This window comes from Bombyx mori, chromosome 23 (genome assembly GCF_030269925.1).
Source record: "Bombyx mori chromosome 23, ASM3026992v2".
Classification (NCBI taxonomy): Eukaryota; Metazoa; Arthropoda; class Insecta; order Lepidoptera; family Bombycidae; genus Bombyx; species Bombyx mori.
The window spans coordinates 17365153-17381429 of NC_085129.1; the positions used below are offsets into that span (position 1 = coordinate 17365153).

The window sequence follows — 16277 nt, forward strand, 5'->3', positions numbered from 1 at the left end:
GTAAGTGGTTATCGTCGCTTATGGACGTCAGCAACGCACTCCACCAAGCTACAAAACGGGATCGATGGAGACAGCTGGTTGACGGAATTGAACGGAGTCACGATCCTCAGCAGTGAGGGACCGATCGAAGAGAGAGAGAGAGAGAGAGAGATGGACGTCAGCAATGCCAGGGGCAGAGCCAAGCCGTTGTCTTTTTTTTTATTGCTTAGTTGGGTGGAGGAGCTCACAGCCCACCTGGTGTTAAGTGGTTACCGGAGCCCATAGACATATACAACGTAAATGCGCCGCCCACCTTGAGATAAGTTCTAAGGTCTCAGTATAGTTACAACGGCTGCCCCACCCTTCAAACCGAAACGCATTACTGCTTCACTGCTTACCGTAAAATGCAGCTGATGTTGATCTATAAATCTGTCGGTTTGATTTTGTATTAAACACTCCTGCCTTATAACCGGCGTCTTACATATCAGGCTATTGTCGCTCGTCTCATCCGCTTTAAGTTTATGCCGTCATGGCAATTAGCTAACCGCCAAAGTAAATAGTTTTGGGCTTAAGCGACCTTCACCTGTAAGTGTTACGTTGCTAAATAACTTTGTTTGTTTTGTTCTATACAAACACGTATGATGTTCGAAGATCAGCGGTATTGGTGCCCCTTAACAGCAAACTAAGAGGCGAATACTTTTTTTTTTATTGCTTAGATAGGTGGACGAGCTCACAGCCCACCTGGGGTTAAGTGGTTACTGGAGCCCGTAGACATCTACGACGTAAATGCGCCACCCACCTTGAGATATAAGTTCACCCTGCCTATTTCTGCCGTGAAGCAGTAATGCGTTTCGGTTCGAAAGGTGAGGCAGCTGTTGTACTGTTAAAAGTGAGACCTTAGAACTCTATCTCATGGTGGGTGTCGGCATTTACGTTGTAGATGTCTAAGGGCTCCGGTAACCACTTAATACCGGGTGGACCGGTATGCCACCAGTCTACAAATAAAAAAAATATATTTAATCTGCATTATTCTTCGCTTTTGAACCTGTTCATTGGAATTGCTTAATGTTTGACTTCTACTGGTAAGTAATCACAAAACTCACAATAAAGGAAACACAGTAAGTACATTTTCAATTTAGAAATAAAATGTTACCAACATAAAAATGCTAACTCGATATAAATAAATACGCTTCGAAAATAGTGTTGTGCTTGCTCTTTACGTACTACGTAATATTTTTTTGTCGACGTCCAAGTCACTAGTTTGAAATGTTAAAAGTTATGCGGTAATAATTACACACTAGTTGCGTAACTACGTAATTTAAAAAAACACTGCTGCTGGTAATTCACGGAAGCTATTATCTATTCTTTGAGATTGAAATAATAGAAAAAAATACATGTTTTTACGTCATATTTTCGACTGACTCGATGGCTTAGTAGTTATATAGTCATACCATCCGGCTTTGAAATAAACTTCCCTTTTTTATTGCTAAGACGGGTGGACGAGCTCACAGCCCATCTGGTGTTAAGTGGTTACTGGAGCCCATAGACATCTACAACGCAAATGCGCCACCCACCTCGAGATATAAGTTCTAAGATCTCAGTATACATAGTTACAACGGATGCCCCACCCTTCAAACCGAAACGCATTATTGCTTCACGGCAGAAATAGGCAGGGTGGTGGTACCTACCCGTACGGACTCACAAGAGGTCCAACCACCAGTAATTATGCAATATTCCTTTTTTCTACCTATGCTAATAGCCTTGAGAGGCTATTTCAGCTTCACCCTAACGTGTAGGTGAGCTCACGGGACTCAAACCGGGTGTGTTGCTAACACTGGCCCTAGCAAGAGCAGTGCTTCGCAGAATCTACCGACAGATTGGAAACTCGACCCACTGAGAAGATCCGGCGAGAAACACAGTGGGCTGTGTCTATGGGTTAATTTACTCGTCGAGCACTTCGTCGCAAGCGACGGGTTAAAGTAAAATATAAGATAGTTAACATGTTGCAGCTATTTTTTATTTATTATTTATTTATGTACACACAGAAAACAAGACACAGTACAGAGTAATAGGAAAATTATGTACAAAGGCACTGCTTATTTCTTTGAGAAATCTCTTCCAGCAGACCTGCGAGAGGATAATGAGAATAATAATAAAAACGATGAGTGTGTGTAGAACAAATAACACATAACTAAAATAACAAAAACAACATGAGAATTATAGCACATACACATAGCAAATATTATAAGTAACACAGTAACACTCGTATATGCGAAGAGTATAGAACCATAATCATTCGGTTGATGAGAGATAAAATTGTTTGACCTTGTATTTAAAAACAGAAACAGACTATCTAGTGCTAGCTAGCACTAGCTATCTAACTATCTAGCTATCTAGTGGCCCAACCCCTTAAACAGAATGTGTATAAGAGAAACGACCTAGCTCGTTTTGTCCTCTCTCTCCAAGGTCGAGTGGTTCGCGAGACGCTCTCTCTATTTTGTCACTCTCGCTCTTCCTAAATTGTATCTTTTCTCTCTAGCCGTAACGAATCTGTCGCGAGTTAAATTTTACTCTCACGCGCCTAAAGAAGTTTTACTTCAAAAATATTTTCTAATCGCTAGTGTTTCTGCTATTCTGCCTATTTCCGTCGCGTTCCAGTTTGATCAGATGCATCGTGATATCATAGTATTGATATTTAGGCGTCATATATCATAGCTAGTGGTGGTTCGTGTTATTCGTGATATATTTACTCCGGTAACGATTAAACATTAGAATGGCTATGAGCCGAAGCATCAGTGAACTCATCTGCTGAATCGCGAGGCGACAGGAATCGCGTCTAAATCTAAGATGCTGTACGTCCACGACGTGCAAGACCATTGTCGTGACATGTGAAACTTAATTATAGTATAATTATGTGTATTATTTGTAATTTATATGTGACGAGAGAAACCAAGGCGCGAAACTAGCTTGCAAAACGAATCGCGCCGGTCTCGTTGGTCACTGTGCTTAGTGCGAGTTTTTTAACGTTCTCGATAGCGTAAAAGTTAACTCCAATTTGTATGCAGTTGGAACAGCGCCCCTAGCGGCAAACGTAGGCAAAAGTGTCAACTCCATACAAATTTGAGTTAACTTTTACGCTATCAAGAACGTTAAAAAACTCACACTAAGCCCCCTTCACCCATTAAGAAGATTTTGTTATTGAAAATCGCCATCTCTATGTTTATATATGTACTTTTTTTCGTTTTCTCATCACAGTTTTCGATTCAATATTCTGTTTTATTTTATATTCGAGATTATCAAGAATTTTAATAATTGCAACTATATTAATCTCTATTACTGTCTTCTAACACTTCCGCCATCCGTGTAGGTATGCCATACGTTTTATCACAATGAAAGTATACACAAGAATTTTTAGACTTGCAAAACATAACCGATAAGGTGAAAACATAAAAATTACATTTCAAAAGTCTAAACATCCATCGTAAGCGTCATAAAGTTTATATTCATTGAAACGTTTGAGCAACAGAATTGCCGACGTATCAGGTAATGATTTAGCAAGCATGAAGGTCGCGCAATCTTAACTGTTGAGTTAAGATGATTCTAGAGTATTAGAGAATTAAGTGCTTAACGCGTTCGCTGCATTTTCATCACATTGGAAAAATTTGTACCTGTTTACGGGATTTGAAACGGTATAATCTCATCACTGGATACTCACATGTGCTCAAACGGTCTGCTTACCTTTAAGACCACAATGACTTAGGTCTAATCAACCACAAGAATAAAAGCCGGTCTCTCTGAAAGCCAGCACTATATCACTTAAAAGAATTTTAACAGTACTACTCTTCTTTAAAACACCACATGAAAGCTCTATTTTTTTTATTGCTTAGTAGGGTGGACGAGCTCATGGGCCACCTAGTGTTAAGTGGTTACCGGAGCCCATAAAAATCTACAACGTAAATACCGCCACCTACCTTGAGATATAAGTACTAAGGTATCAGTATAGCTACAACAGCTGCCCCACCCTTCAAACCGAAACGCATTACTGCTTCACGGGAGAAATAGGCAGGGTGGTGGTACCTACCCGTGCGGACTCACAAGAGGTCCTACCACCAGTAATTAAGCAAATTATAATTTTAATAAGTCTAGTTAAATTCAAGTCGTCGTGGCCTAAAGGACAAAACGTCCGGTGCATTCGTATGTAGCGATGCACCGGTGTTCGAATTCCGCAGGCGGGTACTAATTTTTCTAATGAAATACGTACTCAACAAATGTTCACGATTGACTTCCACGGTGAAGGAATAACATCGTGTAATAAAAATCAAACCCGCAAAATTATAATTTGCGTAATCACTGGTGGTAGGACCTCTTGGGAGTCCGCACGGGTAGGTACCACCACCCCGCCTATTTCCGCCGCGAAGCAGTAATGCGTTTCGGTTCGAAGGGTGGGGTAGCCGTTGTAACTATACTGAGACCTTAGAACTTATATCTCAAGGTGGGTGGCGCATTTACGTTGTAGATGTCTATGGGCTCCAGTAACCACTTAACATCAGGTGGGCTGTGAGCTAGTCCATCCATCTAAGCAATAAAAAAAAATAAAAAATATACAACAATTTAAAGAGTCCAACAGTAGACTAGCATTTCACCGTCAGTAACAAATCATTTTCGTACGCAGCTTGATTAAAATTCGGATCGCATTAATATAGCAAAGATAATTCGACGCGTCATCGTCCGAGCGTGTACGAAGAATTAACAAAACATTGCTATCAAATCCACATTATATCTGATAAAAATCTTAATATTACCTCAATGCATCACGTGCGTGCAGATAAAATGATACACCTCAGGATTAACGTTTGTTTATTGGGAAATCGCATAGGTAGGTACAACCCGCCCGTTTCCGCCACAAATCAGTCATGCGCTTCGTTTTTGAATAACTGGTGGTAGGACCTCTTGTGAGTCCTCACGGATAGGTACCACCGCCCTGCCTATTTCTGCCGTGAAGCAGTAATGCGTTTCAGTTTGAAGGGTGAGGCAGCTGTTGTAACTATACTGAGAACTTAGAACTTATATCTCAAGGTGGGTGGCGTATTTACGTTGTAGATGTCTATGGGCTCCAGTAACCACTTAACACCAGGTGGGCTGTGAGCTCGTCCACCCATCTAAGCAATAAAAAAAAGATACAATATTATTACGAGCTGAAGTCTAGGATAAATATAAACTCTTCGTCGAATTATTAATTGAAACTGTTGGAATAAGCGCCGCAGGGAAGATCTTCCACCGAGCGGGTGATATTGCTCAGTAGACCAACGGTCCGAATGTTGTTCGGAACTTGTATACAGGGTGTCCCAGAAAGAATGGATAATCCTGAAACACCTCATAGTAGAGCTATTGAGAACTCACAAAAAAGAAGAAAAAATGTTTAAAAAAACAAACAAAATAGGTACGGCTTTTATAGAAAATAGAAGAAGAACTAAAAAATAGAAAATAAATTTTAATAAATTTAAATTAAACTTAGTGTAAGAAAAAATGATTTTATTGTAAAAAAAAGCGTGGTATACAAAAGAGTAGGTATGCATGCGTGTGTGTCAAATACATGGTAAGTAGTGTGTGTCATAATTTATTTATTGACTTAATGAATTTTTAATGCATAATTTAAAAAATAATTAACATTCTGCACTCCTTCTCTATATTCTCTATAAGTGTGGGAAATTTCATACTCCTCTGTCCTTTGTTTCACGTATTAATATATAGATAATAAATAACGAGATTGATTCGAGCTATCTTCTTTCCAAAATTTCATTTAAATGTAGTCTTGTTTCCGCGGGTTCTAAAGAGACCTTCCGCATGTCCATGTCTCGAACGAAATATGCTTCTAAAACTTTAGTCCGTGGATCTTGTAGGTTGTATGATAATAAGTTCTCTAATGCTGACATGTTTTGTTTGTCACTTGTATAGAAATGCTATTTTGGAATATTTATAAGCTTTTAGTTCGATGAGTATTACTTTGTTTTATAGTGTAAGTTGGTGTACATAATAATATGTGCGTATTGTGTAGCTTTTGTTTTTTTATGTAAATTTCTAAATTTCTCTTTTTTTTTCTTTCCCTTTTTTTATTCACTTGTACCTGTAGCTTAAGCTACTTATATGTGATTTTGATGGTAGAAACATGTTTGGTAATTGTTTTAGCTATTTTTGTAAATATTACGTTTGTATTGTACCTACTATCGGTTTCCCAAATAAATAAATAAATTTTCACGTCGCCATAAACGCTAACTCGATAATTAGTTTTTAAACATTAAATTTATGCAACTTCCAAATAAAACATTAAACATTTGACCTTCAGTGTTCACATTTCGTGTCGGTACATTACTTCGAAATACGTAAGTATCTAAACGTCACTTAGACTTGAACTTTGATATTGGGAAGTCTTTGTTAGTCGGTAAGGCAAAAAAATATAAATTTGCGTATATACAACAGATGGGCAATGTCTTGCGCGATGGGAATTAGCAAAGTAGAAGGAGAGAGACCCCGCGGCCGATCAACTAGCCGCTGGTGTGATCAACCACCCTAACTGGGCTGCCAATCGCGACCACCATTCGAGAAGCTGAGACCCGGAGGAGGTAGAAACATCTCACGAGACAGGCCACGGTCAAGTTTCAGGGACACGACCTTCAGTAATGAAGAAAGCGTTTGAAGTCGTCGTGGCCTAACGGATAAGACGTTCGGTGCATTCGTGTTGAGCGATGCAACCGGTGTTCGAATCTCAGGCGGGTACCAATTTTTCTAGTGAAATACGTACCTAACAAATGTTCACGATTGACTTCCACGGTGAAGGAAAATAACATCGTGTAATAAAAATCAAACCCGCAAAAATATAACTTGCCTAGTCTAGTGTAGTTACTGTAGTTACTATAGTTGCTGTAGTCCTAAGATACTGTTACATATGCCCTTCAATAATAACGCAATATCGATAATAATCCACCGTGGTTACCCTCGCCCATGGACTTCAGCAAGGCCAGGAGCAGAACCGAGCCGCTCGGTCTACCGTTAAGTACTTACTCTCCGCAAGCCTCGTTTGAAGAAGGACATGTCATAGCGCTCGGGAAACACCGTGGAGCTCATTCCAAAGTCGGATGATACGTGACAAAAATGATCTCTGGAAGCACACTTGGTCAAGTTAGAGTTAAGTTATATTCCCATTTCGACTGCAGACTTTTTTACTGGTAGGACCTCTTGTGAGTCTGCCGTGAAGTAATAATGCGTTTCGGTTTGGCCCTAGGTGGGGCAGCCGTTGTAACTATACTGAGAACTTAGAACTCATATCTCAAGATGGGTATCGCATTTACGTTGTAGACGTCTATGGGCTCCAGTAACCACTTTACACCAGGTGGGCTGAGAGCACTTCCAACCATCTAAGCAATAAAAAAAAAAAGAAACGATCTCTCAACACATTCTTTGAAATACAAATAATAGACGAAAATTAAATTTTTATCTTAAAGAGCGTAAGTTGGTTTTGATCAAATAAATGAATATTTATATGAGTAATATAATTTACATGTTAAATGTGTTTCGGTTTAATATACCTAAGCGTCACAAGCGTAAATAAATTTAGAAAATTCGGTTCTGTAAATGTTCTAATCAAACGGATATGGAATATTTCACATAACTTATTAGTTATTTAACGATAATATCCGACATTTTTTTTGGTTAATTTGTAACACCGAGAGAATAAAGCGGGAAAATTTTTAATCAATAATTTCGTAAGTAGGTACTCAAGCTACGTTAACAATATTCTGAACGCATTGACATTTAAAGCGAAAATATTTAACTCCTAATAAACTTAATAAGCCGTTTAGAAAATCGTTAATATTCAAAAATAAACATCACAACACTAATCAGGACTACAACATAACAAAAACAACGAAACAATAAAAATCCCAACACTTTTTTTCAATTTTAATGAAATGGCGCGAAATATTTTGACACTTCAAAGTTCAAATCACGGTAGCACATCACTTAAGTAATTTTACTCACAAATTGACATTAATTGTACGAACAGAAAACGTATTAAACCGAAATCTATTTGTATTCATGCAAACACACGTACACGCTTTGAAAATAAAATATTTTTCCGTCAATCTACCAAGACGATTGAATTAATACTAAGACAAATTCTATCCACACCAAAAAAAGTGTTATTTACCGCCAACATCAAAGTGACGTAGCAATGTGGCCGTGAACTTTACTAAACGGATAATTTAAAATACTAGATGCGTTCCATAAATACAAATTAGAAATTATCGGCTTCTTCCCATATACACAGCCCACTGATTTTCTCGCCGGATCTTCTCAGTGGGTCGCGTTTCCGATCTGGTGGTAAATTCTGCGAGGCACTGCTCTTACTAGGGCTAGTGTTTACAAGTTCTATTAGGCCGAGCCCCGTGAGTTCGTCCGCCACTCAAAGCAAAGCTTCTTGAGGCTATTGGCGGGTAGGCAAAAAAAAAACAGTTGACATAGAATGACCGAGAGCGTGTTACTAATTAGTAAACCGATAGTCAGAACTTCGAAAAGATGAGGTTCTGTATTTTTTTTTATTGCCCTTGTAGGCAGACGAGCATATGGCCCACTTATGGTGAGTGGTTACCGTCACCCATGGACCCTACCGCTACCGCTTAATACCCTCCACAAGCCTCGTTTGAAGAAGGACATGTCATAGCGCTCGGGAAACACCGTGGAGGGGAGCTCATTCCATAGCCGGATGGTACGTGGCAAAAAAGACCTCTGGAAACGCACTGTGGATGACCGCAGTGGCTCCAGGTAGTATGGATGAACTCTACTCCGGTGGCGGGCGGTGCGATGGTAAAAACGAGATGCCGGTATCATCTCGAACAATTCCTCAGAGCACTCCCCATGGAACATACGGTAATATAGAGATAAAATACAGAGGGAACCGAAGTCCCTCTGCAGACCCAGAGGTTCCAAACGATCCGTGAGGATGGGATTATCGACAATCCGAGCGGCCCTCTTCTGTATGGAGTCAAATGGAAGAGGCCTGGTATTTGGGAGCCCCGGCCCACAGATTGGAGCAGTACTCCACGCGAGGTCGGACTTGTGCTTTATAAAGCAAAAGCCTTTGTCCAGGCGTGAAGTACCGCTTCGCTCTGTTGAGGACTCCCAGCATTTTGGACGCCAACTTGGCTTTGCCTTCCAAATGACTCCGAAACTGGACATGGCTTGAAATGGCGACCCCAAGTATCCCGATTCTACTATATTCTTTATACGTGCTACATCAGTCCTTTTGGAAGCGATTTTGATGATTTTTTTGATACTTTGGCTTTAATAGTGGTAGCTAACCGTGCGGGCTCACAAGAAGCCACCAATCAGTACCGCCGGGAAGTAACTGTATTAATGATCTGGTCTGGTACTAGTCGTACGATCGGTGTACCGGAGGGACTAAGCCTCGTAGGGAGGCCCAAGTAGCTGGTCTGACGCTATGGAAGGGGATTTACGTGAGCTCCAAGTGCTGGATTGACCAGGTGTTGCGTAGCGCGGGGATAAATGGTGGGGTTTATTGTCGGAGGCCAAGACCATCTTCAAGATCATAGCGTCAGCGCAGTACGAATTGAGTGGACACACTGTACATATCATCAGTAAAGTACACGTCATTTCGGATCCTCCCGATCCACTAACGGTGCCTTTAGGTACCTCAATCACCGGTCATCGTGCTCGTCGAACCCGTTGCTTGCGACGAAGGGCTTGACGAGTAAACTAAGAGACAGTCCACTGAGTTTCTCGCCGGATCTTCTCAGTAGGTCGCGTTTCCGATCCAATGGTAGATTCTGCGAAGCACTGCTCTTACTAGGGTCCGTGTTAGCAAATTCGCTAGGTTTGAGCCCCGTGAGCTCATCTAATCGTCCGATGACGCTGATATAGCCTCTCAAGGCTATCAGCATAGGTAGGAAGAAAAAAAAAACAGTAAAGCAACTGAGATATTATCAGCAACTCACCTTAGTCGACTCCTCTTCTCGGCCAAGGCTAGCTGCTGAGCTGGAGTCAACATCCTCCTGATGTTCGCTGGAGGGGCGTTGGGGAATAAGTCTCTCCCCTCGTGGGCCGGCCCGTCGTCCAGTCCCGGATCGGATTCATCGCCGACAATAAATGTAGGCTCTACCTGGAATCAAACACTTACTTATATAGGCAAATATCAAAATAAAATAAAGGCGAGATTAAACCGTAAAAGTTATTGTCATTATGTTTTTTTTATTTCTTTTTTTCATTGCGTAGACATTTTTCGTAGACGAGCTCACGGCCCACCTGGTGTTAGGTGGTTACCGGAGCCCATAGACATCTAAATGCCACCACCTATCTAGAGATGAGTTCTTAGGTCTCCGTTTTTACAGTTGTACTGTAATGTAAGTAATGTAATGTTGTAATGGACCTAAAGGACAAGACGTCCAGTGCATTCATATGTAGCGATGCACGGGGTGTTCGAGTCCCGCAGGCGGTTACCAATTTTTCTAATTAAATACGTACTTAACAAATGTTCACGATTGAGTTCCACGGTGAAGGAATAACATCGTGTAATAAAAATCAAACCCGCAAAATTATCATTTGCGTAATTACTGGTGGTAGGACCTCTTGTGAGCCCGCGCGAGTTGGTACCACCATCCTGCCTATTTCTGCCGTGAAGCAAAAATTCGTTTCGGTTTGCATTTCGCATTTACGTTGAAGATGTCTATGGGCTCCAGTAACCACTTAAAACCAGGTGGGCTGTGAGCTCGTCCACTAATCTAGGCAATAAAAAAAAGAAAAGAGTTATCATTGATTTTAAATAAAGAAGATTTAAAGTTTAAAATTTGGAAAATCATAAATAACTAAAAAACTTCTTCAGCTATTTGAATGGAGTAAACTTAATTGAAGTTCAATTAAAAAGCATCGAACTATTGATGCTAATACCAAATAAAAGGCACCTCTATTTACAAATGTCGCGTCTTAAGCGAAATGTCATACCAAATATCCTTGCACCTTCGTTATAGTGTATTATCTGTGCTTGTCACTTAAAATATTATACTCACATTTCGTCCTTCATCGGAGTCGATTTTTTCAAAATTATCGCTCTCGCTCGACGAACGCTGCTCCTGTGGTAATTGGACGGAATCGTCCGCCATGTTCTCTGTAAAACAAAAGTTTAGATTTAAAAATCAAGACTTATTGTGTTTCTATTGCAGCAAAACGTAATCAAAGTAGATTGCTATTCAAAAACGAAAAGGCGTTACTCATTGTTTATGCTTAATTTTTTTTTGTTTTTTCGTGTTTCATGTTTCTCGCAACGTACATCCAAATAAATTATTATTATTTAATAATACTTATAATTATTACTTATTATTAATACTTATCACTTCGCGAATGAGAATTAATGCATTGCCATTTAAAGTACGATTTTTTTTTTTTTTTTTTTTTTTTTTTTTTTATTGCTTAGATGGGTGGACGAGCTCACAGCCCACCTGGTGTTAAGTGGTTACTGGAGCCCATAGACATCTACAACGTAAATGCGCCACCCACCTTGAGATATAAGTTCTAAGGTCTCAGTATAGTGACAACGGCTACCCCACCCTTCGAACCGAAACGCATTACTGCTTCACGGCGGAAATAGGCGGGGTGGTGGTACCTACCCGTGCGGACTCCCAAGAGGTCCTACCACCAGTGATTACGCAAATTATAATTTTGCGGGTTTGATTTTTATTACACGATGTTATTCCTTCACCGTGGAAGTCAATCGTGAACATTTGTTGAGTACGTATTTCATTAGAAAAATTGGTACCCGCCTGCGGGATTCGAACACCGGTGCATCGCTACACACGAATGCACCGGACGTCTTATCCTTTAGGCCACGACGACTTTGTTGCTGTTACAATACAATTTAATTCGCATATGTCAAAAATTGGTAAGCCTTTTGCGCTCGAATGCCCATTGCTCAAGTTATCGAGAAAAAATAAAATGACAACTGACAGATTCCATTCGTTCAATCGTCGAAGAATGCCGGGAAATATCTCTGACGGTAAGCGAAGGAATTCCATAATTAAATTCCAACGATCCACGGTCGCTTAATGGAATTTTATTGGTAACGCCTCTGTGTAATGTATAATGGTTAAAGCTTACGATCGATTTTATTCTCATTGATTTACATAGTATTATATTAATTTACGCAGATGGTTTCGTGATTCACGCGTGAGCTAATAAACCTGTGTTCACACCGCAGTATTGATAGCGTCGCCTGTATTTACGCATTTGAACAACAGCTGTAGGCTTCAAGTCAAATTATTTGAACCCCAAAAGACACACTGGTGTTCTCTGCTATGGCGCAGGGCAGTCCAAGGAGTTGGTATTCATTAATAACTATTTAGTAGTTTTTTTATTTGTTTAGAATAATAATTTATGAAAAAATATAGAGCCGTTGCCTCCCTATGACATGGCACTCCTTTCGACATTCTATCAATATCAGGAACTTTTGGCGGGAAGGCCAAAAGCGAATTGTGTGAATTACTTATTAAATTTTATTAATTTAATTCGTCCTCAGGTTTAAATCTTAATAAATATGGTTTATAAACTGTTTAATATCTGTAAAAGTGCACAAAGAGCCCTTTTTTATCCTACCTAATCACTGGTAACCTAAGGGGCTATTCCAACTTCGCGCGGACGGGGAAGTGAGCTCACGGGGTCCAACCTGAGAGAATTTTTAACACTAGCCCTAACAAGAGCAGTGCTTCGCAGAATCTACCACAGGATCCGAATTGCGACCCGCTGAGAAGATCCGGCGAGAAACTCAGTGGGCTGTGTCTATGGACTAGTTCGCTCGTCGAACTTTACCTCGTAGTCGACAAGTTCGAGAGGGACGGTGACCGGTGCTTTGAAAAGCTTAAAAGCACCAAAGAGTTCAAATGCTCGAATGAGTTTATCTTCATGCTCCGAGTTGAAATTAAAAGTCGTCTTTTTTGGCTCGTAAACATCTGTAACATGCGCAAGGCATATACCTACTATAGAATTATCAGAACGTATGAACAGATGTATGAGGCCGTCGCGGCGCAAAAGTGACTATAGTTATTATGGAGCAATGAGGTTTAAGTTTTCATGAATTTGAATTTGAGTAGGCAGAAAACCAATAGGCGCAAAAATAATGCTTACAAAGCCATATGTTATCTATAGGCGAAACTATGGATAGGCCGGTTTTTTTTTATTATATTTTAAATTGCATTAAACATATAAGCATGATTATGAAAAAATGTGGGTTAGGCCACTTTTGCGCTGACGGCCTCATATGAACGTGTTGATTCGCTTAGCACAAACATCAAACCTGCATGCAATCCTGACCTTTTTTCTTGTCCTTTCTCTGTCCTGTTTGCACTTTATTTTCTTAATTAGGTTATGTCGCTCCGTTTTTGATAAGCGATGTTTCGATAGTGAACTTTCGATAATGATTTGTTCGGTTATCGCGTGTCGCATACGTAATTATAGTTGTTGCAAAGCTCGAGCGCGCGTCGCCTTTATTTGTAGTTGTAATCGTAAATACACATTTTTGTTAGTGTGTGTACCCGACGCGACGGGACGCGGCGACGGAGCGGTCTAGTAGCTTCTACATTGACGCGTCCCTATACAGATTGCTCACTCACACAACTAAGGACGGCGCGCATTGGTACTTTGCAACTATACGATTGAATTTGGAGGGACTATTCTAGCTTCACCTAACTGGTAGGTGAGCTCATGGGACTCAGCCTCAGAGAATCTTGTTAAAATCTGCCCTAGCAAGGGCGGTGCTTCGCTGAATCCACCACCGGATCCGAAACGCGACCCACTGAGAAGATCCGGCGAGAAACTCAGTGGGTTTTGTCCGTGAGCAGTTTTCAAATTTATTCAGATGTTTCGTAAACGAATTCCTACCGCAATTACATCACGGTTGGTTATCTCAAGGCGCGCATTAAAATTATTGCGTAAAACAACGACATCTCAAACAATAACATTGTCGTGTCTGAAAACTGACCTTGGACGTTATTAAATAAATTAAAAGAACGCTGAATTAGAATCATGATTAATCTAAAAATTACGTTAATGTACCGTTTAATATAAAACAAATGAAAACTTTATAATTGTGAGCTCGCAATCTAACCGCAAACGCGCAATGTAATATAAACTGTATATCGACGCTTGAAAGGCAAACGTGACTAAGCGACAATAACTGCTTTGTACATAAATGACAGGCAATAACCATATTCGATATATCTAAGTCTATTAAAATCATTTCAATCCTACAGCTGCTAGCTAGATTCTACTACAGCTAGATTCGTTAAAATATATTTTGTTTTCAGGTATTTCAACTTTAAATTAGTCTACTGTAAAGTTCACGCATTGTCGCTTAATCACGTTTGCCTTTCAAGCGCCGATATATATAATTAAATTTTCGGATCGCATTTCTTTATACTGTGTCAGGAATCGCCTATGCATCTTCATTCATTGCGCTGTCGAGTTGAACTGACCGGTTATTGTTCTCGTCAAACCTGTCGCTTCCGACGAAGGGCTCGACGAGTAAATTCTCACTGCTCTTGCTAGGGTTAGTGTTAGAAACGACGTCAGGTTTGTGCCCCGTGAGTTCACCTACTAATTCTGTGAATCTAGTATAACCCCTCGATGTTAACAGAATAGGTAGGTAGTAATTATTTGCCGCGACATTCGATTCTGGAATACTAGATTAATTAACGCTACGACGTGTCTGTCTTTGAGCAAACCTAGTTTTCAAATAAAATTGTGACAGATATCACATCGTGATTGCTGGTAACCACTTAGCTCCGGTATTAGCACCACCACGTTCTCGATAGCGTAAAAGTTGACTCAAATTGGTATAGAATTGAAAAGTTTGCCTACGTTAGCCGCTAGGGGCGTTGTTCCAAGCACGCGCTAGAAGCGTGCCCACGGTGGGAGCACCCGCGGCGAAACCTCGTCGCGGTGTTGAGACAGGACCTCTCTTTGAGGGCTATCGTCGCCCGTATGGTAGAGGACCGGAGTTCGTGGGAGGCCATGGCTGGGTTCTGTGACTTGGTCATGGCGCTTCGTGAGGCTGAGGAGCGCGAAAGGGAATGGGATCCCTCTTCGGCTCCTCAGCGCAGAAGGCGGGGTGGACGGCGCGTGCGAGAGGCCGCCGCTCAGCCCTCGTAGGGACTATCGAGTGCCGGGTGCGGGGGCGCCGGCACTCGACTGTTGGTCCGGTGGTGAAGCGGTGCAAGGTGGCTCCTGTGCGCCGCTCACGGTGTGTCTCCCGAGACGAGGTTCTACGGGATTTTCCCGGGGATGAAATCCCGTCTTAACATTAGTACGGGTACCGCCTAAGGCGAAACTTTCGGCGCGCATCGCGGTACCGTAAGTTTCGTGTAGTCGGTGTGGTGGAGCTCGATGGGGTTTAGTCGGTAGTCGTTCTGCGGGGCAAGTGCTTCGCGCGCCTTTTTCAAGGCGTAGTCTCCTGTGAGAAATTGGGGGAGGTGAAGGACCTCGGCCCTTCTCTTCTCCCCTTCTTCCTCTCAGGAGGCGCCGGAGTCCGACATAACCCGGTCCGTTACCCCCCTCGACCGGGTATCCGTAAATGGATTCCCCAGAGTTAAAAAAAATAAATAGGGGCGTTGTTCCAACTGCATACAAATTAACTTTTACGCTATCGAGAACGTTAAAAAACTCCTACTAAGTATACTGTTGGGCTGTGGACATGCCGCTCTTCTATCCGATTAAATAGGAATGCTGTCTGTCGAATGACCTCTTTCCTGAAGTTCCGAGCATAGCTCTGGACTGTGGTGTATTGCCCAAGCAATTATAATAATGACTTACAATTATTGGGGTGTATGTGTTAAATATCGTTACGCGGGTAAGAGTAACGCCATCTATCGTCGAATAGAAGAAACGAATATCAAAAGGACTAGTAAAATCGAGATCGCTTGAGAAGTGCAGCGCCATCTATTACCAAATAGCGGAAACACATATCGAAAGGACTGGCCTTATCGAGAATGTTCTTGATAATTCTAGGGATGTCGTATCGACTATAAAAGCGTTACAGAGATGATACGGAGGCAGTTAGTAATCGGATCTACTCGAATCGAAACAGCGAACGGATCACCGGATGAAGTCGTCGTGGCCTAAATGATAAGACGTCCGGTGCATTCGTATCTTGCGATGCACTGGTGTTCGAATCCTGCAGGCGGGTACCATTTCTAATGAAAAATTTTGAACTCCTCAAAAATGTTCAATTAACTGCTGTTAAAAAA

At 41.2% G+C, this 16277-nt stretch overlaps 1 protein-coding gene across 2 annotated transcripts in view; it reads right to left on the minus strand.

Moving 5' to 3' along the window:
• Window positions 1–16277, minus strand: part of LOC101738903 (acetyl-CoA carboxylase) — a 113290-nt gene that overhangs the window by 71952 nt on the left and 25061 nt on the right. The window contains exons 2-3 of one of the 2 annotated variants that reach the window (XM_012694320.4): window positions 11055–11152; window positions 9987–10150 (exon numbers count right to left, since the gene is read on the minus strand). In XM_012694320.4, the coding sequence (XP_012549774.2) occupies window positions 9987–10150; window positions 11055–11152 (262 nt within the window). Of the gene's footprint in view, window positions 1–8013; window positions 8144–9986; window positions 10151–11054; window positions 11153–16277 lie in introns of those variants that run through there. The other variant, XM_021351021.3, reaches the window with a different exon arrangement.